This window comes from Eublepharis macularius, chromosome 12, assembly GCF_028583425.1.
Source record: "Eublepharis macularius isolate TG4126 chromosome 12, MPM_Emac_v1.0, whole genome shotgun sequence".
Classification (NCBI taxonomy): domain Eukaryota; kingdom Metazoa; phylum Chordata; class Lepidosauria; order Squamata; family Eublepharidae; genus Eublepharis; species Eublepharis macularius.
Genome location: NC_072801.1, coordinates 32,161,228 through 32,189,196, shown reverse-complemented (window position 1 = coordinate 32,189,196; position 27,969 = coordinate 32,161,228). Strand labels below are relative to the sequence as shown.

At 46.9% G+C, this 27,969-nt stretch overlaps 2 protein-coding genes across 8 annotated transcripts in view; both read right to left on the bottom strand.

The window, feature by feature from the left end:
* ARHGAP27 (Rho GTPase activating protein 27) overlaps nt 1-20,099 on the bottom strand; it is a 50,032-nt gene extending 29,933 nt beyond the window's left edge. For 3 of the 6 annotated variants that reach the window (XM_054993546.1, XM_054993549.1, XM_054993548.1), the window contains exons 1-3: nt 19,907-20,099; nt 19,412-19,599; nt 9,468-10,303 (exon numbers count right to left, since the gene is read on the bottom strand). In XM_054993546.1, coding sequence (XP_054849521.1) covers nt 9,468-10,303; nt 19,412-19,469 — 894 coding nt within the window. In that variant the 5' untranslated portion in view covers nt 19,470-19,599; nt 19,907-20,099. Of the gene's footprint in view, nt 1-15; nt 57-9,467; nt 10,304-18,816; nt 18,898-19,411; nt 19,600-19,906 lie in introns of those variants that run through there. The other 3 variants (XM_054993547.1, XM_054993550.1, XM_054993551.1) reach the window with 3 other exon arrangements.
* A 4,634-nt stretch (nt 20,100-24,733) lies between these two features.
* PLEKHM1 (pleckstrin homology and RUN domain containing M1) overlaps nt 24,734-27,969 on the bottom strand; it is a 28,198-nt gene continuing 24,962 nt past the window's right edge. For both annotated transcript variants that reach the window (XM_054994603.1, XM_054994602.1), the window contains exons 10-12: nt 27,364-27,427; nt 26,726-26,883; nt 24,734-25,505 (exon numbers count right to left, since the gene is read on the bottom strand). In XM_054994603.1, the coding sequence (XP_054850578.1) occupies nt 25,388-25,505; nt 26,726-26,883; nt 27,364-27,427 (340 nt within the window). In that variant the 3' untranslated portion in view covers nt 24,734-25,387. The remainder of the gene's footprint in view (nt 25,506-26,725; nt 26,884-27,363; nt 27,428-27,969) is intronic.

Here is a 27,969-nt window from a genome sequence, read left to right as displayed (position 1 = left end):
CAAATTACTACATACCCAAAGAAGAAAAATCCAGGCTACCTGAGGCCTCCAGCACTGGCCAGCTCACCTAGTTGGATTTTTCAGCAAACAGCCCCACCTCCTGAGACAGGTAAAGCAGACTTCATTTGCATAGAGAAGGAGGGGTCAGGCCTCTATGGCATTAACCCTCTCATCACCTGACTCATCCTGACGTCTTTGACTACTGAGCCACTTCATGGAAGGAAGGTGAGGCATTGTGACTACAGGAAAGCGTGTGATTTTCTAACACGCACCAACTGTGATCCTTCCCTGGCAACCACAGTTTGCAGCAGCTCTGCTCCAGAACGCTGTTTTCCATGCCAGGAGTCAGCTGATAAAGATTTGGAACCATAAAATGTGGCTCTGAGCATTGAAACAGTTCTTTTAAGCTCTTTAAGCATAGAAATAATGGAGAAGGAGGAAGGTCATGAAGAGAATTTAAAAGAAGATGAGTGCAAATGTTTTGGCTCTTGCATGGATCATTAACTTATCAGCCGATTTTAAGGCAAGCAAAAGGAATGGCTTCACATAGCCAAGCTAGGATGTGCAGTCAATCCATAAAACTTCTTGCTGTAAGAAGAAGAGAGTAGGCTCCAACACTTTTTTTCTTTTACAGCTATATCCTATGCCTGTTTCAATTGGGCTTACTCCCAACTGTGCATTTGATCTAGAGTTGCTAATTTTTAAAAATGGTCTCTTTAACATTGATTTGCAGCAATTAATAGTCGATGTTCTTTAGCTCTCTGTCATGAGAAACCTCCACTGTCTACTTCTGCATATTAAACTTCTATTAAAGGGACATAGTGTTTTCTTCCTGGCCAGGTTGAATTAAAACAGCAAAGCATCTTAACAGCACCTTTCCTTCCTCCACAACAACTGTGTACCAGGAAAAGGTATTCCTAATCAAAACCTGTGGTTTCTAGGTCATCTTAGATCTAGAAACCTTTCAATTTAGAAATTAAACACTGAAGGGCAGGAGAAACGGAAAGACCCAAACATGCCTGATGGAAGAGTCATCCTCTGCCAGTCATTTTCTGCTTCAAGAGAGAGTGCTTTAAAAAATCTGGTTGCTGCCAGAGCTGTTTGCACAACTTCTCTGCCCAGTTCAGCCCAGCCGTAACTGCACACCACAGGGTGGGGCCCAGGAGCTGTTGTCCTAACCCTTCCCCAGCATCCTGTACCTCTTTGGGTACTTCAAAGGCCTCTTCAGAGATTAAGAACATAAGAATGGCCTCCCAAGCCAGATCAGGGATTGGCTTACTCACAGGGACCTCCAGATGCATAACAGAAATTCACAAGCAGAGCAGAAAGGAAATGTTCAATGCCTACTTTCAAGGCTCGGGATCTGGGAGGCAGAGCTGCATTGCCTCCTAACAAAAGCAGCAGTTTGGGTGAATGGCATTACTTTCCTGGAGCTAAGGGACCTCCCTTTCCAAAGATATTTCCCTACAGCATCCCTAACCCAAGTTAATACCACCAGCCTTTAATACATTTTTTTTTGCTTTTATGGTGACCTGTGCAGAATTTAGGGGTGTGTGGGTTCCAGCTTTAATGAACTTGCATATGAAGAGAACCTTTTTGAAAGGACACCCTCCTCAGAGGCCGAAAGCTGCAGCTGCCACTTTTTCACAACTGAATAACAGGCAGATGTTCCGAAGGTGCAGCTTTTCTTAGTACAGGGAGAGTGAGGTATGACAATATGCCGGTTGAATTTTGATAGTGCACCTGCAACAGACATATCAGTGCTGCCCACAGAATGGTTGCAGGGGTCAAGGTACACCCAGAGTTCCTCCCACAGGGCCAAGCCCTAAAGAAGGGTGTAGTTTGGCATTTGTAAAGTGTGGGTAATTGGTTCAGCCCCAGGGTGTGCCATCTGGCATGCATACCCACCTCCTCCCTTTATGGTAGAGCAAGTAAGATGCCAGGCAGTTATGTAAGCCAAGGAAATGGACAAAATAATTAATGAGAGCAGCTATGAGGGTGGGGGTTAAAAATAGTGCCCCCTCATACCCTTGGGACTTGTTTGTGGTGGGGTTGACCCCTTTCTTGGCAGAACTTTTAACAGCCATGTGCCAGGCTGAAAAAATGCTCACTTGATGAATTCCTGTCCAGCTGTTAAAAGCACAGAGAAAAAGATAGCATCCTGCAAAAAGGAGGTTTGCCAAGTACTGCTTCTTATTTATTTATTTATATTTATTTATTTTATTATATACTGCTTCTTTTAAAAAGTACAGGGCTCAAAGTTGCTGGAAAACTGCAACCTGCCCTGAAGTCTTTACAGCCAGACCCAGAAATGTGGCTTGTTGTGCTTCCTTAGCACAAATGAGATACCACTCTGCTCATGCTCAAATATGCTCTCTCTCTCTCTGTTTCTCTTTTTTACAATTACATCTCATACTCTAGGCAATCCCAAATTAAAATTAATGAAACCTTGCTGGGTGGCCTAAATACCTGCCGGAGTGAAGGGCTGGGCACAGGTGAGGGACCTGGCATTGAGGTAGCTTGTCAGGGCACCGAGCCTGGCCTGCCAGCAGGGCCATGGGGCTGTACCAGCAGAATAATCCCCAATTCAAGAGAGCCCTCTCAAGGAGCCAGGTCACATCTTGTTGAACTTGCTGTTCTGCTTGCCAAAGGCAGCAGATTTCCTATTGAGGTGACTAGGAGAAAAATTGTCCCACCTCTTTCTGAGATGCTTCCTATGTACAAATGGGCAGTTGAAGCCCTTCATGGCATGGAGGTGAATAATACCACCTGGTAAATAGCATCCCGTTAGGCCTCTATTAAAAGGACAAGGCACTTTTCTCCAGGGCTTTTTTTCTGGGAAAAGAGGTAGTGGAACTCAGTGGGTTGCCCTCGGAGAAAATGGTCACATGGCTGGTGGCCCCGCCGTGTGGTGGCCACGGCGCGGAGGCCAATCTAAACTCCCCTCTGTCTGGAGATCAGGGGGCGGGGCCACCAGCCATGTGGCCATTTTCAAGAGGTTCCGGAACTCCGTTCCACTGCGTTCCAGCTGAAAAAAAAGCCCTGCTTTTCTCCAGGACTGTTGGCAACCCTAGAGGTGGGGTGACTTCCTCCTAGTACATGCCACAAATTTAGCTGAGGAGGAGACAGGGGTGCCAGCCAGTCAGTTTTCCACCACCGTGACTGTTCCCCCCGCCCTTCTTTCCCGCGGGAAAGGAGAAAAGCGAGTTTTAATTCTTTTTTAAGGTACTGCTTCTATCATTTAGGGTTGCCAGCACTGGATTGGGAAATTCCTGAATACTTCTGGGTGGAGCCTGGGGAGAGACCTCAGTGAGACATAATACCAGAGTCCACCTTCCAAAGCAGACATTTTTTCCAGGGGGCCTGATCTGTTGTCTAGAGATCAACTATAATTCTGGGATAATCCCAGGCAGCCCCAGCTGGAAGTTGGCAACCTGAGCAAGTTGGATGACTGGGGTGGGGGTGGGGGATGGAAGAATGCTCCCCTCCATCACATTCAAAGTGATCTCATCTCTTCAGGTCAGGAGTGAAATGAATGGGGGGAGGGGCAAGCTCTGACATGCCAGTGGCCTCCTGTGCTCGCCTGCCTCTCCCCCCTCTGCTTTGCTGTAAGAGGGACGCGGTGGGCCTTGTGCCAGAGTTGTGCCTTTCCAAGGTGGCAAACCTGGAATGAGGTGGCTCCACGTGGAGACTGCAACTCAAGAATCACATTTATGTGCAAGGAGTACTACGTGTGGAAGGCAAGATACAGAACGTCCTATACCTACAGCCTGAAATGGCACCCATCCACAATCCCACCTCAGGTCACCCTTGGCAACTGGTATGGGGCAGGGGAAGAGGCAGCAGAGACTTCTGGTAATATCATCACATCACTGCCACACTGGAACCTCTGTTTGGGCAAAAACCCAGCAATGGATGACATCCGTTTCGGGCATACAGGAAGTGATGTCACAACATCACGTGGAAGGGCTAGCAGCTACCAGTAAATCCCCTCCTTTCTTCCCCCTGCTGGCCACCTAAGTGGTGGTGAGGGGCATGGTCCGGTGGGTAGGCTTGCAAGGTGCCCATCAATGGTGAGTGAACTGCCAGCGGTTTGCCCCTTTGCCCACCAGGAGATGATAAACCACCCAGTGATGATCACTTACCATTGGCAGGCTAGCTAGGCAAGCAGGTGGCATGCAGTCCTGGCCAGCAACCACAATGATGTTGCTTCTGGGAGCAATGTCATCATGTTCACACGGGGCCAGGCTCAGTACCCAGAAGGCCTGTTCTTTAAGAATCAGCCCCACATGAAGAGCGGAAACACTCCCATTACTAGCAATTTGTCATAACGGAGGCCCTCCCCTTTGCCAGTTGCTGGGGAGACCTGGCTCTCCTATTTGTCCCAGGAAGGGGCTGACAGCCCTAAACTGGCTTGCCAGCTCCTGGTTGGGAAATTCCTGGAGATTTGGGGGTGGAGCTTGGAGAGGACAGGGTTGGGGGATGGATGGGAAGGACCTCAACAGAGTATAATGCCATTGAGTCTACCCACCAAAGCAGCCATTTTCTCCAGGGGACCTGATCTCTATTGCCTGGAGATCAGTTGAAATTCCAGGAGATCTCCAGCCACTGCCTGGAGGCTACAGAAACTGGAGAGTCCTGACAGAGTAAGTTAACAAAAGAATTCTTTTGTTAACTACCTGGAGGCTGGCAACCCTAAGTAGAATAAGGTAGTAGAGGGGTGGTAGAGAGTGCCCTCAAGTCATAGCTGATTTATGGCGAACCCTGCCAGGGTTTCTCATGGCAAGAGACTAACAGAGGTGGTTTGCCATTGCCTTCCTCAGCAACCTTGGTTTTAGTTGGATGTCTCCCATTCAATTACTAACCCAGGCCAATCCTGCTTAGCTTCTGAGATCTGAGGAGATCAGGCTCACCTGGGCTAACCAGTAGATTAGGCTGCACCATTCTTACCACAAGTCTGTGGCAGGGGATGGAATTCTGTATTTAAGTTTAAGCCTCTCCACATGCAGACTAGCACAGCAGGCAAAGAACAGCACTATACCTTTCCCTTTTCTGGGCTAACTTTCCACTTGCCGAGAATTTTGCTATTTAAAAAAAATGAGGAGTATCATTCTTTCTACTACCTCACTCTGCTGCACGTGCAGATTAAAGTCCTGTGCAGACATTAAACATCTCATACACTGCATTCATACACTGCTCTGTGCTTTGAAGCGAGCAGTCCCACTGACGCACTCGTACTCTGTGCATATATGCACATATATAAGCAACCCTTTGCACACCCTCAGAACAGCTGCAGCCTTCTGGCTTGCAAAGAGGCACCTCTGAATGCCTGGGGGTGGGGCACACAAGACCAGCAGGCATGACCCTGGTCACTTGCATACACATACCAGGTGCCATTTCTAATGCCTTAGGACCGTGCTGCCACCTGCAGGGAAGTGAGTCTGCAGCAGGAAATAATTTGATCTGAGCATTTTAACATAACAAAGTTCCCTTTTTGTTTAGCTTGGATCCCGCCCCCCTCCAGGTATAGCTGTCAACATGCCGTGGATAGCCCAGGCAAACCCAATCTCAGAAGCTAAGCAGGGTCAGCCTTGGTCAGTAATTTGATGAGAAACCTCCAAGGAAGACCAGGGTTGCTATGCAGAGGCAGGCAATAGCAAACTATCTCTGTTAGTGTCTTGCCTGGAAAACCCCAGCCAGCAGCGATCGCTATAAATCAGCTATGACTTGACAGAACTTGCCACCACCATTGCTGTCAATGGAAGGCTGCAATTTGACCAAGGACCAGCACAGAAAAGCACTGTTGGGAAGAAAACCCTGCTGAATGGCTGCCTGTCATGCAGGTAGGCTTGCCAACAGGCCTGGAGAAAAGTGTCCTGTCTCTTTAATAGCAACTGCATGGGATTTTATTTCCAATGTGATGTGATTTACCTCCATGTCATAAAAAGCTTCAGCTGCCCATTCCCACACATTACACCTCTATTAAAGAATACTTTTCTTCAGGTTTCTGGGCAGCCACACTCACACTACGTTGACATTACAGCAAGCTACACAAAAATAAAATTTAAAGTTCGACAACTATAAATGTGCATGTGTAAATTCAACATGAACCCTTTACAATCCTATGAAGTATTTTTTTAATCAGATATTTCAGGGGTCTCCAACCTTTTTGAATCTGCGGGCTCATTTGGAATTCTGACTCTGGATGGTGGGTGTAACCACAAAATGGCTGCCAAAGGAAGCAGGTGGGTGATTTGGTGGGTGTAACCACAAAATGCTGCCACAGGAAGCAGAGCCATTCCATACACATACTCAGAAGGTAGGGGAGAAGTGGTGTAATTTAAAAAATACACAGAGAAAGAGGAGGGAGAGAGAATAAAACCAAAACTGTGATAGCTGCTGCTGAAGGAACGTTATATTAATCTGCAAGGCCAATCAGATCTCCAGGGACCAATCAGAAGCTGCGCCAGGGAAGAGTCTGGGGTTCCCAGTTCTCGGTGGGAGGGGAAGGGAACCTGGACGTACCTCTTTAAACCTCCTCTCGCGCATGTGCAAACCACACATCACACCAGTCATGGGCGTGCTCCTGCACTTTGCGTGGAGCTAATTCTGGCCTGTTTGGGGCCAAAGTTGGCCCAGCAGCCAGCAAAGTGCAGGAGCACACCCACAGCTGGCACAACTATGTCACTTTAGGAAGTGGGTGCCCAGTGCACACTTGCCTGGATTGCCTGCCAGTGGTAGAAAATTTCTGGGGAGTTTTCCACCTCTGGCAGGCAACTGGGAAATGTACAAGAGCCCCACCAGGCCCCACCCACTTTCTGAAAACACTTGGCAGGTGCCAAGAAATGTGTCGGTCTGGACACCATGGTGCCCACATGAACCATGTTGGGGACCTCTGAGATATTTGATTCAAGTGTCTGAGCTGGACATAAACCAAATTTTGTGTCCACAAGCCATTCATACTTGAATGGAGCTATGTTATTTTGAACTGTTCTAAGTACAAAATGTCAAGTGAGAATTGGTCCCTAGTCATGACTTTCTCCTCTCCCATGTTTCCTTTGGGGGCTTCCTTCCTCTGACTGGGGCATTTCAAAGGCTGCCAACTCTGGGTTGGGAAATTCCTGGAGAGGAGGACAGGGTTGAGGGGAGGGACCTCAGCAGGGTACAATGCAGTACAGTTCACCCTCCAAACTTGTCATTTTCTCCATGGGAACTGATCTTTGTGGTCTGGGGATCATTGTAAGTCTGGAAGAGCTCCAGGCTCCACCTGGCAGTTGGCAACCCTACCATTATACCATGCTGATTCCCCAGTGTAAGGATTCTGTTCAGGTTCAGGTCAGGGTCTGACCAGTCTCCAAATTTCACAGTGGTGGGACTCAAATTTCTGCCAGTCAGACTGGCTGCTGGTTCTCATCCCTGGGCCATTTTCTCCCATCTTACCTGCCTGCGGAACATCACACGAAAAACCTGGAAGGAGAGTTGCCAGCTCCAAGTTGAGAAATTCCTGGAGATCTGGGTGGGTGAAACCTGGAGAAACCTGGAGAAAGTGCGGTTTGGGGAGGGAAAGGACCTTGGCATGGCAAAATTCCGTAGAGTCCACCCCCAAAAGTAGCCATTTTCTCCAGGTGAACTGATCTCTATGGCCTGGAGACAAGTTGTAATTCCAGGAGATCTCCAGCCACTACCTGGAGGCTGGCAACCTTACCCGGAAGACAGCGTCTTCTCGCTCGAAATTGCTCCAGGAAGAGGCTGTTATCTGGGAGTTTTGTGTAATTTCACGCAAAACTCCTGGATAACAGCGTCTTCCTGGCACGATTTCACGTGAGAAGACACTGTCTTCTGGGTCTTTTGCGCGATGTTCCACAGGCAGGTCAGACGTGTGGAAACAGCCCTAGTTTTTGGTCTTTCCTGGGAGAGGTCAGCTCACTCAAACTATGCAGAATGATATACTCATCGTTTGCCTTAAGACAGAACTAGGTTTGCCCACAACTATAAAACGTTTCTGATTCCTAGAGTTGCCAACTGACCTGGGGAAGGGGGAGGAAGCAACCAGCCGATTTAATAGAGGCTTAACAGGATGTTATTTACTAGGTGATGTTACTTACCTCAGTGCCATAGAAAGGTTCAGCTGCCCATTTCACATATTAAGACTCTACTGAAGGGATGAGACATTTTTCTCCGGGCAATTGGTAACCCCAGTCCTCTCCCTTTAATTAATAGAGGCTTCATGTGTAGAAATGGGCAGGTGAAGCCGTTCATGACCTGGACCATAACTGGACAGGTGAAGCTATTCATGACCATAACTTTCCCTGGTGAATAACACCGTATCTATGTCTATTAAAGAAGCAGAATTTTTTTTCTCCATGAAACTGACAGGTGGTCTGCTAACTTCTCTCTTAGGCTGTAGAGACCTGAAACAGGGCTGCTGCCTGTTTTTCCTGTTGGTGTGCATCGCCATAGAAAACGGGAATTGAAAGTGTTCTCACACCACCACAAAAATCCTCATCCTAAGAGCAACCAAGCAGGTAAGTTCAAGGGGTGCTTGCTTCTTCTGCTGCCCCACAGAAGTAGCCTGGGCAGTTGGAATGGCCCAGGAGCTAGCCAGGTTGAGGAGCATTGGAGACCAGTGCTGTGAGGGCCACTTGGATCAGACCTGGCTGGCGATGCTGCAGGAGGAGGCAGCAGGCATGCCACTGTTAGCATCGCTGGCAAGATCTGAGCTGAGGGGACCCTGCATCGCTGGCAGAGCTCCTTTGCTTGGCTTCTCATGCTCCTGGCTGCTAGTGCCCCAGAGGGATCTTTTCCCGTGAGTGAATGGCCAGGCTGCCCCTACTGCCCAGTCAGTGTTTGCAGGCTCCTTTGCGTGCACCTTGGATCACTGGATTTGCCCCCAAAGTCTGTCAAACGCTTTCTTGGCAGAGACATTCAACAGTGCAGCTTTTCTTTATCATGGAGTTACAGTGAGAAGGGGGGCTGCATTATATATTTCTCCTAGTCATGCTATAAATTGTCCAATAAATATAAAATTTAAAAACGTGCTGCAGCCTCTGTCCTGCCACACATCACCGCTTAGCCCTACCCGAGTGAGCTGTCTGTTCACATGCACTTTGTAAATGCTTCTCAATCTCACAACATGAAGGACCCAAAGTGAGTTACAACATTCTCTCCTAATCCAATATATCCTCACGGTAACCCTACGAAGTAGGTCAAAATCATTTGAGTTTGGTGGGAAGAGATGAGTTGTAGGGCTCATCCTTGACTTTAGCCCAGAGCCCCAGAATCACTAAACTGCTCTGGTCTGACAGTGGATCTGCCTGCCAGTGTTGGTGTGGCATGAAGTGCACATGGCTGTGGTGGCACTTTATGGCCTGCCTCTTTCTATGCCCCCTGCTTGGCAGGCTATACCACACTGGCTCTTTTTAAGCACTGAACACCCCTAGATTCCTTTTCCCAGGTGGGTACTGTACCTGTCTTGCACAGAGGTCTGTGACCCACTCCTTGACGGCCTGCTTCACTTCCTCCACTGCTGGCTTACAGAAGTTTTCAGAGTTGCTCTTGAGGAGTGTGCGAGGATGACCCCACGAAGCTGCTTTGTACAATCCTAAGTCCTCCATGCCTGCTTGGCTGTGAGAAGTGAACCTGGCCAGGTCATCCAGGGACACTGTTGGCCTGATGTATTCAGCGGAATGGTTGTAGCCTACACGGGAACAGTTGGGCCCAGTTGGGCAATGAGGCTTAAGGCAGCCATGAGATGTGCGCAGGCTGCCAGGGGTAGCTCTCACTGTTCCATACACGGGGGGCAGAACCTTTTTGCCGACATCAAGAGGGACCTCCAGTCCTGCCTGTGAGGAGACACAATGGGCCTGGGAAGAATCCCTGGGTTCATTCATATCTGTCTTTTGAACCTCACATGCTTGAGCAGCACTCACAAACCGATATTCATACTCAGGTGGCTGCTCCTGGGCAACCCCAATGGAAGCCCTTAAGTCGGCATTCTCCAGCAGGGTTGTGGGGGGCAGATTCTCAGAAGGTGGCTCAGTCTGGGCCATAGGAGGCAGCTCTCTGACATATTTTGCTGGGATGTAGAAGGGCCGGGTCTCTTTGCTCTTCCTAACATGCCACCAGTGGTCATTTGTTCGCTTCAGCAACACATATCGCTCATTGGGCTTTATCGACACGAGACGCCCATCCTTGGCAGTGTACTCAAAGGCATATTCCACTAAGATGTAAGTTTCCTCCTCTTTGCCCTGTGCCTCCATCTTCAAGTCGTGGAATGGCTTCCTGTGAGAAAATAGTTCGGTCGCTGAAAGACAAGAGGAAAAAATATCTAGCAAGGACCACTTCAGGCAGGCCTGTGACTGGTCAGTGATAGAAAAAATAAAAAGTCCAGTAGCACCTTTAAGGCTAGCCAACTTTATTGTTTACTATTTTGCTACTACAGACTAACATGGCTAACATGGCTATTATAGATCCTCTGGATCTATAATAGAAAAAGGACAAGCTATTTTTGTGATAAATTCAGCAAACAGAAGGCAAACACCCAATTTGCTCATTTTGCAGATTTTATTTCTGTTAACCATGGAGAGGCCTGAGGGGCTATGCAGAGCTTTGAAACCTGTCCACCCCCCAAGAACCACCAGTGCATGGTAGAGGACAAGGAAAAGGAAACTGATATGCCTTACTAAGCCTGTGGGACCAAGCACAGTATAAATTAAAATAAAAATAAAGCATATATGTGCAAGTGCATATGTGGGGCACATGTTAGCAAACAGGAACACTGGCTGTCAGAGAGAGCTTCACTTTCCATTCCTTGGTTTGTGTGAGGGCAGGACTGTCTCTACTGCAGTAATTTACAAGCTAAATAAACAGATAAAAAGAGGTTAAAGGCTCCTTGGAACATCAACCTACAGAACAGGTTTCTGGTTGCATCTCTGAGCAGTTTGCTCCTCTGGCCTTGTCTACTTCAAGACCTGTTGCCCCCTACACTGGCTGTGATCCAGCGATCAGCTGAGGCAGCAGAGTCATCTAACTTCTGAGGAGGTTGCCTGTCGCTGCCCTGCAAGGATCTCTAGGTTTAGGTATGCCCCCTTCCAAGCAGGAGGCAAGGGAGTTCAGAAACCAGGCAAGGAAGGCAGGATACCAGCTGGGGTGTCAATAAGCTGGCATGAGCCAATACTACCGTTAAGAAAGTGGCCGACATGGTACCTCCCATCTTCTGCTTCCATTTTCTATGAGAAAGACAGGGCAATAAGAAATATAAGTCACTTTCACCCCCGGGTACTAGACTTCCTTGCTTTTAAAACCAGTCATGAAGGTAAAAAGTCACTAGCAGAGAGGACATCCAGAGTACTGTATAAATAGGACAGTCCCTATACACAACAATAAATGGATGTAAAATCTGACATTAAAAATCACAATATTCAGAAACCAGTGAGGAAACATTTTAAACTTACAAGACATTCTGTTGCTGATTAATACTCCTTCAAAGGGAGGATCGAACTGAAAGTGCAGAATCAGGCTGCATTAACAAATTTAAGACCATGTAATCCTTAGGCCTAAATAAGGACTTTGCCTTCCTCAGTCACTCTAGGTGCCAATGTCTCTTTGCATGATCCTCCCTTTACATATGTTAATTAATTAATTCGATTGCCCTTTTATATGGTCTTTGTACTGCCCTGCTGAATCTACCTCACACTCTGTTGCTTTTTATAGGTTAGATATTTTTCCTACCCTGCTTGTCTATCAAGTCAAGCACGGTCCTCACTCACTCCGAAAGGACCAATTTCTCTTTGATTATTTTTTGTTTTATAGCAGCCCGCCCTTGTAACTTCCTCACCCCACCCACCTTTTCTGTTGCTTGAACTCTATGCATAAATTGAGCTGGTGTGGAGGGACACTCCTATGCATCTGAAAAAGTGTGCTCTGACTCTGGACAATTTTTGGCTGGAATTGATTCCTATTTAATTTCACACGCATGACCGTCTGCCTGTCAGGTGGATGTTGTGTGTGGAATGCTCAGTGCAATGAACCCTCAGCTGTCAGGGCCACAGTTTGTGGACTCAAGGCAAAGTTTGCTGGAGTGCAAAAGCTAAGAGAAGCAGAGAGGTAAGTAGAGAAGACCTTCATCTAGAGGTATCTTGCTTTCATAGCAAAAGATCCTTGGCTGTCAGGGATAATGATGGTCTAGGAGGCCTTTGGTTCTGAGGATGAAGGGAATTTTCCTGTAGAAGATATCCACTGCTTAGATAACGGACAGATATCCCCTTGCACTGAGGATATTCCCCTGGGAGGAGGGGCTCTTGTAGTTAGAGAGGTGATCCTAGGAATGAAAAGAGATGAGTCTGTGGTGGGCATTTTTACCACAAGTGACTTGCTTGCAGACGTGACATTCTGTCTAGATAGTCTGGTAGGCCCTATGTGGTGCATGTGGCATATCAGCATCAACACCACTGGGCAAGTCTAGGTGTGTGGTCCTGAAGGCAAAATGTAGGTCGCTAAGCAGCCAGGGTCCTCCCCTTCCCCAAGGTGGTATTCTCTGAAATAGTGGTCATTCATTCCACACAAAAGGACAATTAGGCAGAGATTAAGGGTCTCAATGTGTGGATGAGATGACGGTAGTGCTGCTGGGAGGAAGGTTTCATTAGGCAGTAGTGAACATTTCGAGAGAAGATGAGCCTGTAAAAAAGAGACAAGTTCCATGAGAACCAAAACAGAACAAAGCTGCTGGTGCTTAATATCGAAAAAGGGGCAGAGCAGCTGTGATGGAATGCACTGTAAAGAGATTTCCTAGGTGCAACACTTGGAGAGTTGGAGAGGGAGGAGTTGGCAGTAGCCTGGAATAAGAGCTTGACTGGCAGGCTTCTCTCTTCCCTCCAATTGGCCTGTCAGAACCCTCCTTCAGGTTGAGGGGGTTGCTGACAGGATTTTGAGGAGAGTGTGTTTAAGCACCTGACAGGGAAGGTCAGACAGGTTCCCCTCTGGCATGAGGGAAAAGAAATTTGTTGTCCTAACTGTAACACCAGTGTTTTAAAGGAGAATTCTTGTTAAGAATCCTAAGACTAAAAGCCAGCACAAGCTGAAACCTGTTTACACAGCCATGATGGAACTGGGGGGGGTGTTATTGGCAAAGAGTGATTGGGTAATAAGTGGAGACTCCCATTCAAGACAAGTGAAGAAGGATTAATTCTTCTTAGGAAAAGAAGATTAATTCCTGCCCAGTGTCTAAGAGGGGGCAGAGGGTTGGCTCTGAGGAGGACCCCAAGTCTGTTGGAAAGGGAAAACGGTTTTGAACTAACGTCTGGAAACCTGACTTGTAAAAGGGAACTCTGTGAAGAAACATTGTTGCTGCAATCTAAGTAATAAACAAAACACCTCCCACTATTAAGGAACAAGAACATAGAAACTAAGCTTAGAGAAGCTCAGTTTGCCTGTGATTTAAAGAGTATTCTGTTCTACCAACAATTTTTACCTCAGCTCTTTTATTCCCTGTCTGTCCTTTTACCATCCCTGACTGTTCAATAAATTTGTTGTTTACTTGAATGTTATACCCTCTCCAGTGCCATTTCCTGCACAGAAGCTGAGAGGGCTCCCATCAAGTTTCTGAACAGGGCTACCACAAATAGAGACAATCTACTAGGGGCTGCTCAGCCAAAGTGGATTTTGGTGGAAAAATTTGCCTCAGAAGCGGGGGGGGGGGTCCATCATAGCAGCTTTCCAAGTAACTCCTAAGGAGAAACAGATTGGAATTGGAAAGCATCTTGCTTCATACCTTGGGGATGAAGGACTAACTGATAATCTAGATGCGGACAGGGAACACAACAGTGAGGGCACCAAGAAATGACAGCCATTTGAGAGGGTCATGGGGGAAAGCATGCAGTCAGAGGGCTTTTGGAGAAGAAAATATCAGTGTTCAGATGCAAATGCCTGGGAGAGCTGGAGGTCTTGGAGTGGAATGGAAATATTTAAGAAACTTAGCAGAACAGGGAAACTCCAGGGATACAGGTCACCATGTACATAGGAAGAGCAGGGAAGGAGTACACCTGGGGTGGGGCGGCTCTGTAGGGCTGATCACACACACACTCAGCCCAATCTACTTCATGAGATTGTTGAGAAGATAAAGTACAGGAGGAGAGAACTGTGTACAGTACCCTGAGTTTCTTAGAGAAAGTGAAGGGGCCATTCAGCTACCCTCTGATCATGTAATGGATGAATGGGTGCTGAAGTCATTAGAAACAGAGTTCTTGGAGACTACAAACAATTGTGCCCCAGAACTGTTAGTCACAGAGCGGAGCGGAAGGGAGGGCCCTCTGGAATTGGTCCTGAGTAGCACTCAAAAGCTGGTGCAAAGCATAAGAACTATTGCCCTGGTATCTATGAGCATGGTGTCATTGAGTCCAGTGTTCCTGGAGATGGAAGTTGCTCCCCACCCCAAAGTCCAACACATTTGATTTCAGAAGTGGAAACTTCTCTAAGAGATTCAAATTCCTTCAGGATGCTTGGAAATTATTTAAATCCATAAGAATGGAAACTCAGATACAGTTATACCACAGATAGATCTTGGAGGATGCAAGAATGGTTAAGGAGTTTAGTCAAGGAAACCATAAAAGGTATGAAGGCTTCCTGTAAAAAGTAGAAGTCTGACCTAAACATGGCGGACAAGACAGAGCTCTGGTAAAATGAATGACAGTTGACAGTAAGGTGGGCAAAAAGAGAATATGAAGTGCACATTGCGCAAAGTATTTGGATGAACAAGTAAGAATTTCTTTATACATATCGGAAAAAGCAAATTGGCCAGGCAGAAGTCCCTTGGATGACAAAAATTGCTAAAGGAAGATGGGGAGATTGCAGTATTAGTTTTCACCTTGGAAAACGTGGAGCAGTTACCCTTGCTGGAGTCACTGTTGCTGACCCATAAATGTAATGAATCACTGGGTCCAAATAAAGAACTCAAATGCAAAACAACTGAAGAAGAAGGTGCTGTTGAGTCACAGCCAACTCATGGAGACCCTATCCTCACATTCCAAACAAGAGGCAAACAAGTTGGTTTCCCATCGCCTGCCTTCCGTGATGGTCTCTTGTTGCAGTACCAATCAGAGACAATGTTGCTTACCTTCCAGGCTCTAACGAGATCGGGGTAAACTGAACTATTCAGGCCCTCTTAAAAAAGTAACTTTTTCTTAAAACTGGCTTTCAGTCCAGAGGTGTGGAATGTAGCAAATGTAATGAAAGATTTTACAAAGGAACCCAGAGGAGGTAACGAAATGTCCAAAGTCTTTTCCAGGGATGTAAGTAAAGATACAATTATTAAGCATAAAGAGAAACAAGCTGTACTGAGAAAATTAGCATACATTCTGCAAAGGGAAGACCTGCCTCACCAACCTTTTGAAATTATTCGAAAGACTTCATAAACACATGGAACAAAGGGAGCTACTAGACATATATTTATACTTCCAAAAAGCTCTTGACAAATTCCCTCAGCAAAGACTCTTAAGCAAACCTAGCAGCCATGGGATAAGAGGACATATCCTCTTGTGAATTAGAAATCTGTTGAACAAGCAGCAGGCAGGAGCCATAAATGTTCTTGCCACAGGGGGAAGGAAGCAAAGAGACTTGGTAGAGAACAGTACTGGGAATGGACGGTCTTCAATTTATTTATTAAAACATTTCTACCCTGCCACTCCTCTTTGCTCAAGGCCAATGGACTAGAATTGGGGATAAGCAGTGTAGTGGTTAAGTCAGTGAACGATACCAAATTTTCTGTGTGATGAGAACCCAAGTAGACAGGGCCGGCGGGCCTATTCTGAAGAGCTCTAAAAGGATTTCTGCAAATGACAATATGACACATGAGGCTCACCATAAGTATCAAGTGATGTTCAATGGATTGAGAAATTCCATTTAAAAATTTTAACTATATCCTGATTGGGCTTGAACAGGCAGCCAATGACCAGGGAGATCTTGGGATCATTATGAAAATGTTGATGAAAATGTTGAGTTTCTGGGCAGTGACAGCAGCAACAGCAAAAAAAGGCACATTCTGTACTAAGTATTATCAGGAAATGGCCAATATTATAATGCCTTTGGATAGATCTATGGCATGCCCCCTTTGAAATCCTGTATCACCATATTAAGGTCTCTGGGATTTTTAGTTAGGAGAAAAGATGACTAAGGGTGAAGAAAGAGAAGGGAAACAACTTTTTCTTCCTTTCCATAATACTAGAACTCAGGGGCACAAAGTGGTGAGTGGGTAGATTTAGCCCAAGGATCTCTAGAGGCTGATCCACTACAGTGGAGCTGGACTTCAGCCCTTTCGCTTAATGTGGAATTTGCAATGGCTGAAGCATTTACAGTTAAGATGCCAGAGTGTCAATTGCTGAGATGCAGCAACCAACAGAACTGCCTGACAACGTGCATTGTACTCCGGATCCCACATTGCACTGCACCAGTCTGTGCAGACTGCTAGAGTGTTGAGTGTGGCCTGGATCACACTTCTGCTTCCGTAATGAAAGCAGCACAAAGTGTAGGAATCCTTCGTCTCTTGTTCTCCCCCACCCCCCCGCTCCTTGACACTACTCTTTACTTATGTGCCGTCTGTCCTGGGACTCCCTGTGCTGAACATGGCCTTCCCTGCTTCCCCTTCAGACCTTCATCCTTCCTTGAGACCCGTTCCTTTTGCAAACACTTTCATGTTCTGCACCAGCCATGAACAACACATTTTTGGAATCTCTGCTCCATCCCCAACCAGGAGCTCTTCCCTCTCACAGATGCTATGCTGACAGGCTGGTTTTCTGCTTGGGGCAGCACACGGATGAATGCACACATGCCCTGGCTCTCTCCCTGTTGTCAGTAATACAGAAGGTGACTGGTATCCTCTCCTGGGCCTGCCCTCCCAGCTCCAAGTCCAGCCCCTGGGGCAAATTGAGGACCATCCCTTGCTTATTGCTCACCAAGCCCCAGATGGCTCTGCACCTGGAGGTTTGTCATGCTTAGAAGAACCCCATCCTCTGAATTATCCAGACAAATACAACTGCAAGCTTTTATATGCCATTATAATGATGATGTTAGGTGTTGTTAAACACAGCAGTGGCACCTTTTTCTGTGTTCAAAAGTGGCCCTACTTCTTCTTCAGGCTTCTGATCAGCCAGATAAATAAAAGAAGGAATTGAATCCTCCCTAACTGATGTCTCATGTATTGTAAGCATAATCTATCCTCCCTAATGGTATGGAGAACTTGGAGTGATGAGTTTGAGATTGACCTTCCATAGCTGGTTCCTTATAGTGGCAAGCTACATCCAGTTCCTGCGAAGGAAGCATATAGAGAGGGGAATTGGACAGGCCCAGCCTGTCATTTCCCCAAAACAAGGAAGTTCAATTGACTAAATAAAACAGTCCTTTAAAAAATGAAATTAAAAAAGGAACAGATCGGTGAAATTCTGGGGGAATTGTTCTTGGGGAAGAATGGAGCTCCCCTTCCGTTTCTGTTTATGCTCCATAAAGGAGTGTTTTCTGCTTGAATGCTATCATTTAGGAGAAAGGAGGGTCTCATTTTCTAAAGATATTTCTGAAGACTTTTTTTTTAATCTAGAAAGATTAAAGGCATGGCTTGACACTTGCGCCGTTATGGCTTCAGGTAGATAGCTGTGTTGGTCCGCAGCAGAAGAGCAAGATTTGAGTCCATTAGCACCTTCAAGACCAACAAGATTTCCAACATACGGGTTTTTGAAAATCAGGCTTTCTTTTCAGATACAAAGGGAGTGTTGATTCTTGAAAGCTTATACTCTGGAAATCTCGTTGGTTTTGTAGGTGCTACTGGACTTGAATCTTGCCGCCCTGTATAACATTATAGGCACTCTTCCCATGTGGGCCTCAGACATTTGTGTCTTTTCCTACACAGCATTCATGACCACGAAGGGCTATTTTGGTGGAAATATTACATTTAAAATGGATAGCAATGTTACATTTTCCAAGCAAGAAAATATTGTGGCTTAAATGCTGAGAAAATGCCACTTCTTCACACTATAGGAATAATTCCTTGAAGAAACTGGATTCTCATAGTGACTGATGGCCCATTTTTTGCACCTGCTAGGTGCAAGATCATCATATGGAGAGGGTGAATAGTAGCAAATGTGTTGGCCCTGTGCCTCATGTGCTAACCCAAGCTACCCCTCAACATGCCTTCCCCACACACAGTCACATAACCTTTCACATGTTCAAACTATGGCCCTTTTCACACTGCTTACTTGCTGCCGGAACGTCATGAAATATCGTGCAAAAACCGCGGAAGATAGAGTCTTCTCGCGAGAGTTTTGCGCAACATCGTGCAAAACTCTCGCGAGAAGACACTATCTTCCATTTTTTTTGCGCGATATTTCACGATGTTCCGGCAGCAGGTAAGCAGTGTGAAAAGGGCCTATACACAAAATGTTAGTGTCTGACTGGTTCCATCTAACCACAGGAACTGAACCTACAAATGCTGGCTCTGGGGCAAACATATAGCGAGGAAAGGCAGAGGAGGCATATAGTTACAGGCAGGGGAGGGAGAGGATTGCACTCCCCATCTAGTTGCTCTGTATTCACAGTTGTGTGTTTAAACACACACACAAAACTGATGGACGGGCTGCAGGTATTCAAAGACAAGGAGAAAGCTCATAGAGATGCAGCTCCTTAGAGGCGAGGGGGGCGAGGGGGGCGAGGGGGGGCGGGTTCTGTAATGACTGATGGGACTGCCTGTTGGAAACGAATAAATAAAGATAACAGGAAATGGATCCCCCATGATTCAAAGGAAGTACATACTTGCTGGGAGATTAACAAAATATTTACCTTTGTATCCTTTTTTGCAGTTTCTTGGAAAGCAAGGCCTGCTCAGTGCTGGTGGGATAGGCTAGATGGACCTGAATCTCATCCAGGAAAGGCAAGCCTTAGTTTCAGTTTGCCATTGTGAAGTACAGGCAGCATTACATGTTTTTCAAGTTTTCATTACTCCCATTATACAGAGGGGAAAACCAAGGCTCAGTGAGTCTCCCAATGCTCTTAAGCAAAGATCTGGGATTTGAATCAGGTTTCCCAGGCACACAGGGCAGTGCAACAGCTGGCTTGGCTTGCGCCCAACCATTGGTGGCACAGGAGGGAGGCATGACAGGGAGCTGGCAGCCCCTCCAGGGCCCACACCACTGCTGTCAGGTCCCCAATAAGAGGATTGGTGTACCTTGCTCAAGCGACACCTGCCCAGACAAGTACATTAATCCCAGTGGTGTTGAGCATTCAGTGGCCAAATCAAGAAATTCAGCTCACGCCCTGATTGTTCATCTCTGCTGGCGCAAACATTTGGGAGATAGAAACCCTTTTTGAGCTACTTTCCATGCCACCCGAGCACAGCTGGTCTCCCTGGACCCCTTTCCCACACCCCTGGCTTTACCTATTAGCTCACATCTTCTCAGCTTGCACTCCTGTCCCGGGACCCTCTTTGCCTGCATCTAGATCTTGCTTCTTGGAGTGCATCCTCGCTCCTCCTCCTTGGTTGTGCCAGGAGCTTCATGAACCTGCCCCGGCCTGTGCGTCTGGTCTGAACCTGCCTCCGCTTCTCTCCTCGCCTGCTGATCTGTGCTGAGAACAGGAAAACAGATATCACAAGGCTGGTATTTTCACTGGCTTCCTGACGGAGAAGGAGATTTCCAAGTCAAAATCAAAGCAACAGGGAAAAGCCTTGAGCAGAAACAGTTTCGCCACCCTGAAGTCCCCCAGTGGTGCAGTCCAAATCCCTGCCCTGCAGGATCGCTTGGGAGGATCGAAATGAGCTCATCCTGTTGCAGAGAGTCACATCAGACCCCAAGAGGAGTGTCCGGCAACTCCACATGAATACAACATGAGAAACAAAGAGATAAAGCTGGAAAAACAGCTCCCCACACCCTACCTGCTTCTGGCTGCTTGACTCCTCCGTGTTACATCCTGCAGGTGTGTGCATTTGCACACTCCCAACAACATTCGAGTCACGCAACCTCTGTTTGTTGGAGTTCCCCTCTAACTCTTCAGCTATGCCCTTCCTTGGTCAAGCCCCCTGCACTGGTGCAGTGTGAAGGCAGCAGGCAGCAGGCAGAATCACTTGGGTGTTCCCATCAGCCTGAACTGGATGGAGGAAGGAAGCTTCCTCAGCCAGAGGAAGTCTCCCCAAGGCTAGGGATGTGGGGGAAGGGCCCAGGGCAGTGGGCAGTGACTCATACACTGTGTTTGTGCAAGATCTCTACCCGCTTCAACATGCTGCCTGCTTGAGACATGGGAGATCATTTAATTAAAATGAGTGGTCTTCAGACTATTTTGCTCTTCTGAACTCTCTACAGTCCAGAAAGTGAGTCCAGAAAGGTGTGTTTGCGTGGCCAGGCTGTAAGGGAAGGGAACTAGTAGCCAGACATGTCCAGAAACACAATGAAAAGTCACTTTACCAGGAACCTTGCTAAATTAAGAATGGGTGGCAGGGCCAAACTTTTCCCCAAATCATGGTCAGCTGTCCTATTTGGGTTGTTAGTTCTAGAAACATTCTGCTCCCAGCTTGCATTTTTCTGAGCTAAGATAGCATAGCGGTTAACTGGGAAATCCCTGGCGCAAACTTCATCTCTGATACAACTTATAGTAATGTAAGAAGTGCCCTACTGGATCGGAACAGTGATCTGTCTAGTCCAGCATCCTGCTTTACGAAGTGGCCAACCAATTACTCTGGAGAGCTAACAACAGCAGGACATAAGAGACTGAGGCCTCCCCCTAATGTTGCCTCCCAGCACTGGGGTTCAGAGGTTCCCTCTAGTTAGCTTGGATCTTGGCCAAGAGACACTGATGGACGACCTGTCACCCGTAAGTCCAATTCCCTCTTAGGGCTAAACTATACATTCGTGTTTCTCAAGAGTTGTATTTGGGTTTTCCTCACGGAGCAGCAAAAATTAGGAAATAACTCCCCACTGCTTGTGAGGGGTAGGTGTCCTCCCTCCCCTGGTGGTGTTCGGAGTATGTTTTGGCTCTCCTTTATTTTTTAAAAGCCATTCCCCACAGCTGCTATGAGGCTGTAGGGAACCCGGACTCAATTCTTTAAAAACACAACCATGTTGTTTGACTCCGTTAGGTCATGCAGTGTAAATATTATTGTCTGTTTTATTTCTGCAAACTAATGTGGGGGTTGAATGTATGTTTGCTGTGGTTTAAAATCCAGGCCTCTAGGGGAAGAGAGGGGATGGATGGGTGAGCGAAGCGTGTCAGGATTGGATGGTACTGGGAGAACTAAGGCAAGAGCCTTTATTGGCAACAAATTTTGAGGGGGAGCACCAAAGAAGTCAGGGAGGCAGCATAATACAGGACTTATAATGGGAGTAAAACGCCACCGGCGCTTAGAGCCATCTGTGCTAGTTCCATCACAACATCTGCTAGCTGTAAATTCCACAATTTAATTACTAGTTGAGTAAAGAGGTATTCCCATTTGTCTATCCTGAATCTATTCCCCATCGACTATATTGCTCTATGTACTTCTTCCGCGCAGTGCATAATTTTATAAACCTCTATTATGTCCACCCTTAGTTGTCTCTTTTCTAAACTGAAAAGTCCCAGAATCTTCAACTTCTCCTTATAGGAAAGGTGCTCCAAACTCTTGATCATCTTGGTTGCCCTTTTCTATACTTTTTCCAGTTCTGTGATGTCCTTGAGATATGGTGACTGACACTATTCCAAATGAGGTTACGCAATAGCTTTGTACAAGAGCATTACAATATCAGCCATTTTATTTTCAGTTCCTTTCCTAGTAATCCCCAAAAGGCATGGAGTTTGCCTTTTTCACTACTACCACACATCATGTCAATATTTTCATTGAGCTTTCCTCTACAACTTCAAGATCCCTGGTGCAGCAGCAAGTTTAGCAAGCAAGTTACACATAATTGGTTATAAGGGCCCTGATCACTCTGCTCCAGCTCACCCCACAGCCAGTTCCCTGCCCTTCTCTCTTGGCATGCTCAGGCACAGCAAAAAGCAGGGAGCTGGTTGGGAGGCAGTCATTTTGCTGCATTGCTTCAGGTGCTTGAATGTCTTCAGGTTGGCACTGGGCATGTGCCCTAACACCAGAGGGCAGTATCTTGGAACATAGACTTTGCCCCTTGCAGTCAGTAGCTGTACTTGCCCACGTAATGCAGTCTCTTATGGTATTTAAGGAGATGGTCAAGATATTTGTTTCCTTAGGCTTATGGGCTTGAATGTTGGGATTTGTTGCCTAGTTGTTGTGGAGAGAGTCCTGTTTCATCCCAAACTCCATGTCTGATCTAAACCAAAAATTTATGCCATTTAAAAAGAAAGGCAGGATATATTCAACTCCTCCCCACTACACACTCTAGTGGGAAAGATTCTTCTATGACTGGCCTGGTTCTTAATGTTTTTTTCTGGGATGGGGAAAACATAGTAGGGCATAGCATTTATTTAGGCGGGGCACAGTGGCATATGTTTAGGTAGGTGTAATGTTCTCTCTCCTTTGCCACAAACACTTGAGAGAACGTTCCAAAGAATGGCCACAAAGGAGTGGTTGGTGTGTGCATGAGAATGAGTTGCCCCACCACGAAGGGCAAAACAAAATATGCTGTTTGTTCCTTACAGGCAATGAGACCTAAACTTCAACACTCAGAGCCAAAACACACGTTAAGAAATACCTAGGTTCAGCACGTGTTCTCTTACCTCAAGGTTTGCCGGGATCTGTAGGCGTCCTGGAAGCTTAAAGTAGGCATCCTGGAAGCTTAAAGATCTGTAGGCGTCCTGGAAGCTTAAAGTCCTGGAAGCTTAAAGGATCTGTAGGCGTCCTGGAAGCTTAAAGCTTAAAATACAGGCGCCTGTATTTCCCTTCCCCTTTTTGCTGCTCTGTAAATGCTAAACTTTAAGCTTCCAGGACGCCTACAGATCCCGGCAAACCTTGAGGTAAGAGAACACATGCTGAACCTAGGTATTTCTTAACGTGTGTTTTGGCTCTCAGTACTGCAAATGGAGCAGGAACAAAATTTAAACTCAGTATCACTTTAAGATACTATGAAGACATTAAATTCTGGAATCATTGAAGAAGCAAAGCACCTCACAAAATAATTAGAGACATTTACAGAGAGCATCTTCTGGTACAGCACAGAAGTCAGGGGAGGGTTTTCTTGGCTTTGCACCTGAATTTATGGAGCTTTGGGCGTGTGCATCTATTTGTTTCCATATTCACAACACAAAAGACAACCGAGCATTAAGCAGCAGCAGGAAACGTCTCTTGGAATGACTTGGTGGGCTGCTGTCACTTGTGCTTAGGATCTCAAAGAATGTCAGGTTTACAGTCAGCAAGAAAATTAGACCGACCCACTGGATGCTTGGTTTGGTGCCAGACGAATGTACTTTGGGGTGTTGGTACAAACCCTCTGGCACAATTTGCTTTGCAGATTTGACTATTCTGTGGTGCATGTGTTCTGCTTGTGATGCCCTGGGGTGAGGGTTGATTGAGGGGTGGCTGGCTGGCAGGGTGGGCCACAGCCCTTCCAGTCCTCTGATCACAGCGATACAGCACGTATTAATGGCATCTAAAAGCACACGAGCCTTTAGGTTTTTCCTCCAGCAGACATGCGACTTCATTTCCTGCCACTGCTTTGCAGGTGCTTCCACTACAGCCATGCCATCTTTCCATCTAATTCATTTGGCTTTCATGTAAGCATTTGTTCCACTTTCACAAACGCTCAGCATTCTTTAATTCCCTTCCTGCCATCTCTCAAGGGAGTTAAAATGAGGTGGGAGTTGGAGAACTGATCCCTCTTGAAATAGGAAAATGGTGTTATCTCCTGCATCTAAATGCACCCTTTCCTAGTAGGCTTCTGACCACCCCAGGCAGACTGCTGATCCTCTCCAGAGGATCCTTCTGCCCACAATGTACTAAATGGATGTATAGGAAAAGCACAGGACAGCAAGGGGACCTCAATCTTCCAAAAGGAAGCACAGACAGTGATATGAAGCACAGAATTCGGCTTTTGAGATTGCAAAATTCATTCTTTTTTAAAATGCAAATTTCTAGACCTCATGGCTGTTAAGGTATGTTTAAACATATGGGCAAAGCCTGATGAAATCTCAAGAAGACAGAAATAGCCAACTAAGGCTTCCAGTGGCAAAAGGCTAGCCCTCTGTGCTCCACGTACTTACACGTCCCTCCCCATGACTAACAGCAGAATAAATTATGCAAAACTATTAAAATGCATTAACAAATTATGAAAAATAAAGTTATTCAAATCTGCATAATTTATACCGGCCTCAGAATCTGTACTGTTTTCACATAATTTCCTTAGCAGGGCGGCTAGCCCAATCTTGTCAGATCTCAGAAGCAGGGTCTGCCTTGGTTAATACTTGAATGGGAGACAAACAAGTAAGTCCTGGGGTGCTACATGGAGGCAGACACTAGCCAACCACTTCTGTTTGTCTCTTGCCTTGAAAATACCATGGGAGTCACCGCGCGTCACCAGCTGTGACTTGACAGCACTTTCCACCACCTGTTGAGAAATTGCCAATTCAATATTTTCCTTGTCAAAACACCATGGGAGGAAGCCTTAGGCCAGCACTAAACATGAGGCCTATTACTCAAAAATTTTGGGGATCACTAATGTGAAACCCTCTGAGCACTCAGACCGTGGGCCTTCTGCTGCTGCCCCCCCCATTAGTATGGCTGAACACAACACTTCTCTTACAAAAATACAGAAGAACTGTGGATGAGTTAGTTTCTTGTTAAATAAACTTTAATTATCTGCATAGAAGAGTAAAAGGAAAATAAAAATTCATCTCTGGAATGCATTGATCTAACATTTTTTTAAAAAACAAAGCAGAAGAGTGGTCTTTTTATTTCAAAAAAGGTCACTTTGCGTGAAGGAGGTGGAAGGATGGAATGTGTTCCCGAAGGATTCAGCAGCCTTTTGGCACGTGGGCATTTCAGGAGGAGTCTGTAAAGTGCGGAAGGCACAAGGACTTCACTACAAAGTATGTCAAAACAAGCAAAATCTCTCTCTCTGCTCTGAGTCAACAGAACCACGAAGTGGCAGTCTCTGGGAAAGCCTGGCTTCGCACATCCCGTTCAGATCCGAGTCTTGCAGCGAACAAAACAGTCTTGCGCCTGATGGGAAAGGCAGGAGAGGGTCAGAGTGGGGCAAAGAAACCAGTGCCCCGAGGCAGCAACAGGTCAGCACCAAGAAGTCTCCTGCCCCGTCCCATCTGCACTCGGAGGCCTCTTCTCTATAGCTGGTGTTGCCAAAGCCCATGAGGGGTCATATGATCAGTGCTGGGTGAGACTCAACACGTGTTTGTCAGGGAGCCTGAGAAGCCTTTGCCTCTCATGTTCTGCAGACAAGCTGGGAGTGGTATGCAAGGAGCTTGCTCATTGCCAGTGGGATGCCTGCAGCTTCTGCTGGTATTTCTGCCGGCGGATACAGCGGGGGCAGAAACTGGCATTCATCTGGCAGCTGCTGTGGAAGACCGTCTTGCACTCACTACACCTGTCAGGGGGGAAAAAAAGCAGATCAGTGCTGGAGCAGATCCTAAGACACTGGGTAGGGAGGGCTCCTTGAAGATTTGTGTGGTCCAGTTTGGAGTTCCTAGTATTCAGCATGCCTGGATCTGAATTTTGGAATTCAATAGCCCTTTCTGTCAAAAGTAAGTTATTGTCTAAAAATCACACACTGCACAATTGTTGGTTGGCTGGCACAGGATTATAGATCAGCTTTGAGCAGGTCTCTAGAGAGGCAGCATACAAATTTTCCAAATAAATAAAATCAAACTTCCAGCAGGGCCATTTCATCAGCTGCTGCACATATGGGTATTACCTTTCACACCTGTACAAATACATTTACAAGTGCCCCACTGCTTTTCACACTTGCACCCCAACAGCAGAGAGGGAGGTGGAAACGTGCTGCAAGTCACACAAGCAAATTTGGTCTGCAGGTGCTTGGGGGCTTCTCTCCCCCTTGCTCAATGTTCAAAACAGGCCAGTGCTTTGAGTCCTTGAGGCTAAACGGGGTCTGCAAGAGGAAATGGCCCTGGGCTGCCGCTTGGGAGAGACAGGAAGCACCTGCTGCTGCTTGGAGCTATTGTCCAGAGGGCTCCAGGCACATCCTGCCAGCCAGAAGAGGTAGCTTGGGGCAGGAAGCTGTGTCATCCCGGCAAGCAGGCACTCTCCCCAAGCCACGCAACATCAGGCAGCCATGCCCATCAGCTGCCTTGGAGACGTTTGCATAGGAAATGCCAGACAGAAAGCTTTTCAATCAATTTAAGCCTCATTCCTCTCTCTGGGACCAACATGCTCGGCTTCCGCAGCTTTGTGGTAGGACAGTGAAGATTACATCACTTGAAGGAGAATTCTTTTCAGCATCCTTCCCTTCCTTATGGAAGGTGCATCTCCCCTGCAGTACTTGCTCCCCCTCCTCTTCCTTACCTACCACAGATTACTAGAAAAGCCACTTTCCTGCAATTACAGAACTGTAAGGAGCATTGTGGGATCATGTGGCCCAAGACTTCGGTAGTTGGGGGACGAGTACATTCCCAAGAGAAGAGTAATACTAGATTCTGCAGTTGTACACTGAAGGGTAAGACATGAGAAATACATCAGACAGACATTGCGCTCTCTGCTCCCCTGCTCCCAACATCCTGCACACAAAAACTGCTATTAGTTGGAAAAGCTCACTCTAAGGGTGAAGGAAGGGAGTTAGAAGATCCTTGCCTGGTTGTCGTGTCAAACTCGAAGGGAAAGATGATGTCATTGCTGTTACAGATCTGGCAGATGAAACCTCTCTGAGTGCAAAGGTCACAGTTGTAGACGTGGTGGGAGGCAAACTGAATCAGGGACTGAAGAAAAGTCTCAAAAACACCGTCCGCTATCTGAGAATGGAGAAAGACCATTAGAGGTGTGACTGGGGGTGAGTACAAGGGAATCTGCCATTGCAGGAAGCATTCCCGTGAGGCAAAGAACTCCAAGGGCCAAAGGCAGCCCTGCCACTTTCCCCTCTGAAAATCTGACCCAAAGTGGGTGGCGCTGGGCCCAGCACCAGGAGAAAGAACTGAAGTAGAAGCACTGGGGACGTAGAGGCAGTGGGGCTTACAGGGAAAGGGAGAGTAATACTAGAAGAGTCAGTCTGAGCATGTGCTCTTGTGCTCTTTTCAGTTTGATCTTCTCCTGCTCTCTACTGGAGGCACACTCTGCTATGGAGAAGATAGAATAATATGTGTGGGGATTGCTGAGGGTGGGGCCAACCCTGCTTGGAGGAAGGTGGTCTCAGAGACATTCTCTTGGGGCTCAGTCCTGCCCACCTTTAGCACGGGCAGACTCTGGAAACCACTTCCCCCTTTCAGATCTCATACCTGACTCAGGTCAGCCACACTGTATTTATGGGGACATTCCAGGAGGTAATGCCGGTGATCAAGCCTTAAAAGAGAGGACATAAGGAGCAAAGGCATCAGAAGGAGACAATTTCAGAGCAGGCCAGGTGCCCTGGAGACCCAGCAGCCACACAGCCCACGCCCCAAATCAGGTGCTACAGGGAGAGGAGCGAGGAAGGACACATCCCCTCCAGCTCTCTACATTCTTGCCCCTGCTTATTTATTCTCAGCCCACTTTGGTTTCTGCTCCTGCTCTCCTCCCTCTTTGCCCAGAACAGCTTCTCCCGTCTCCTTGTGCTGACCTGCGTTTCCCATGTTGCTCCCCTCCCCCATCACTACATGCTCCTCAACCCACAAGGTGCTCACTGATCTCTATTTACCTTTCATCTATCACAGAACAGACGGCACTTTTCAGGCCACCAGCCTTGAGCCATAACACATTAACTCAGAATGGCCGAAAGTGGCAGCTGAAAACAGCTTGTTTCCCCCATCAGCACTTTTGAGCCAAAGGAGCCCAAATTTTATGTGACTGACTTGGCTGGTGTGTATAGGATAAGATGCAGAGTGCCAGGCTGAGGCTGGGGAGAC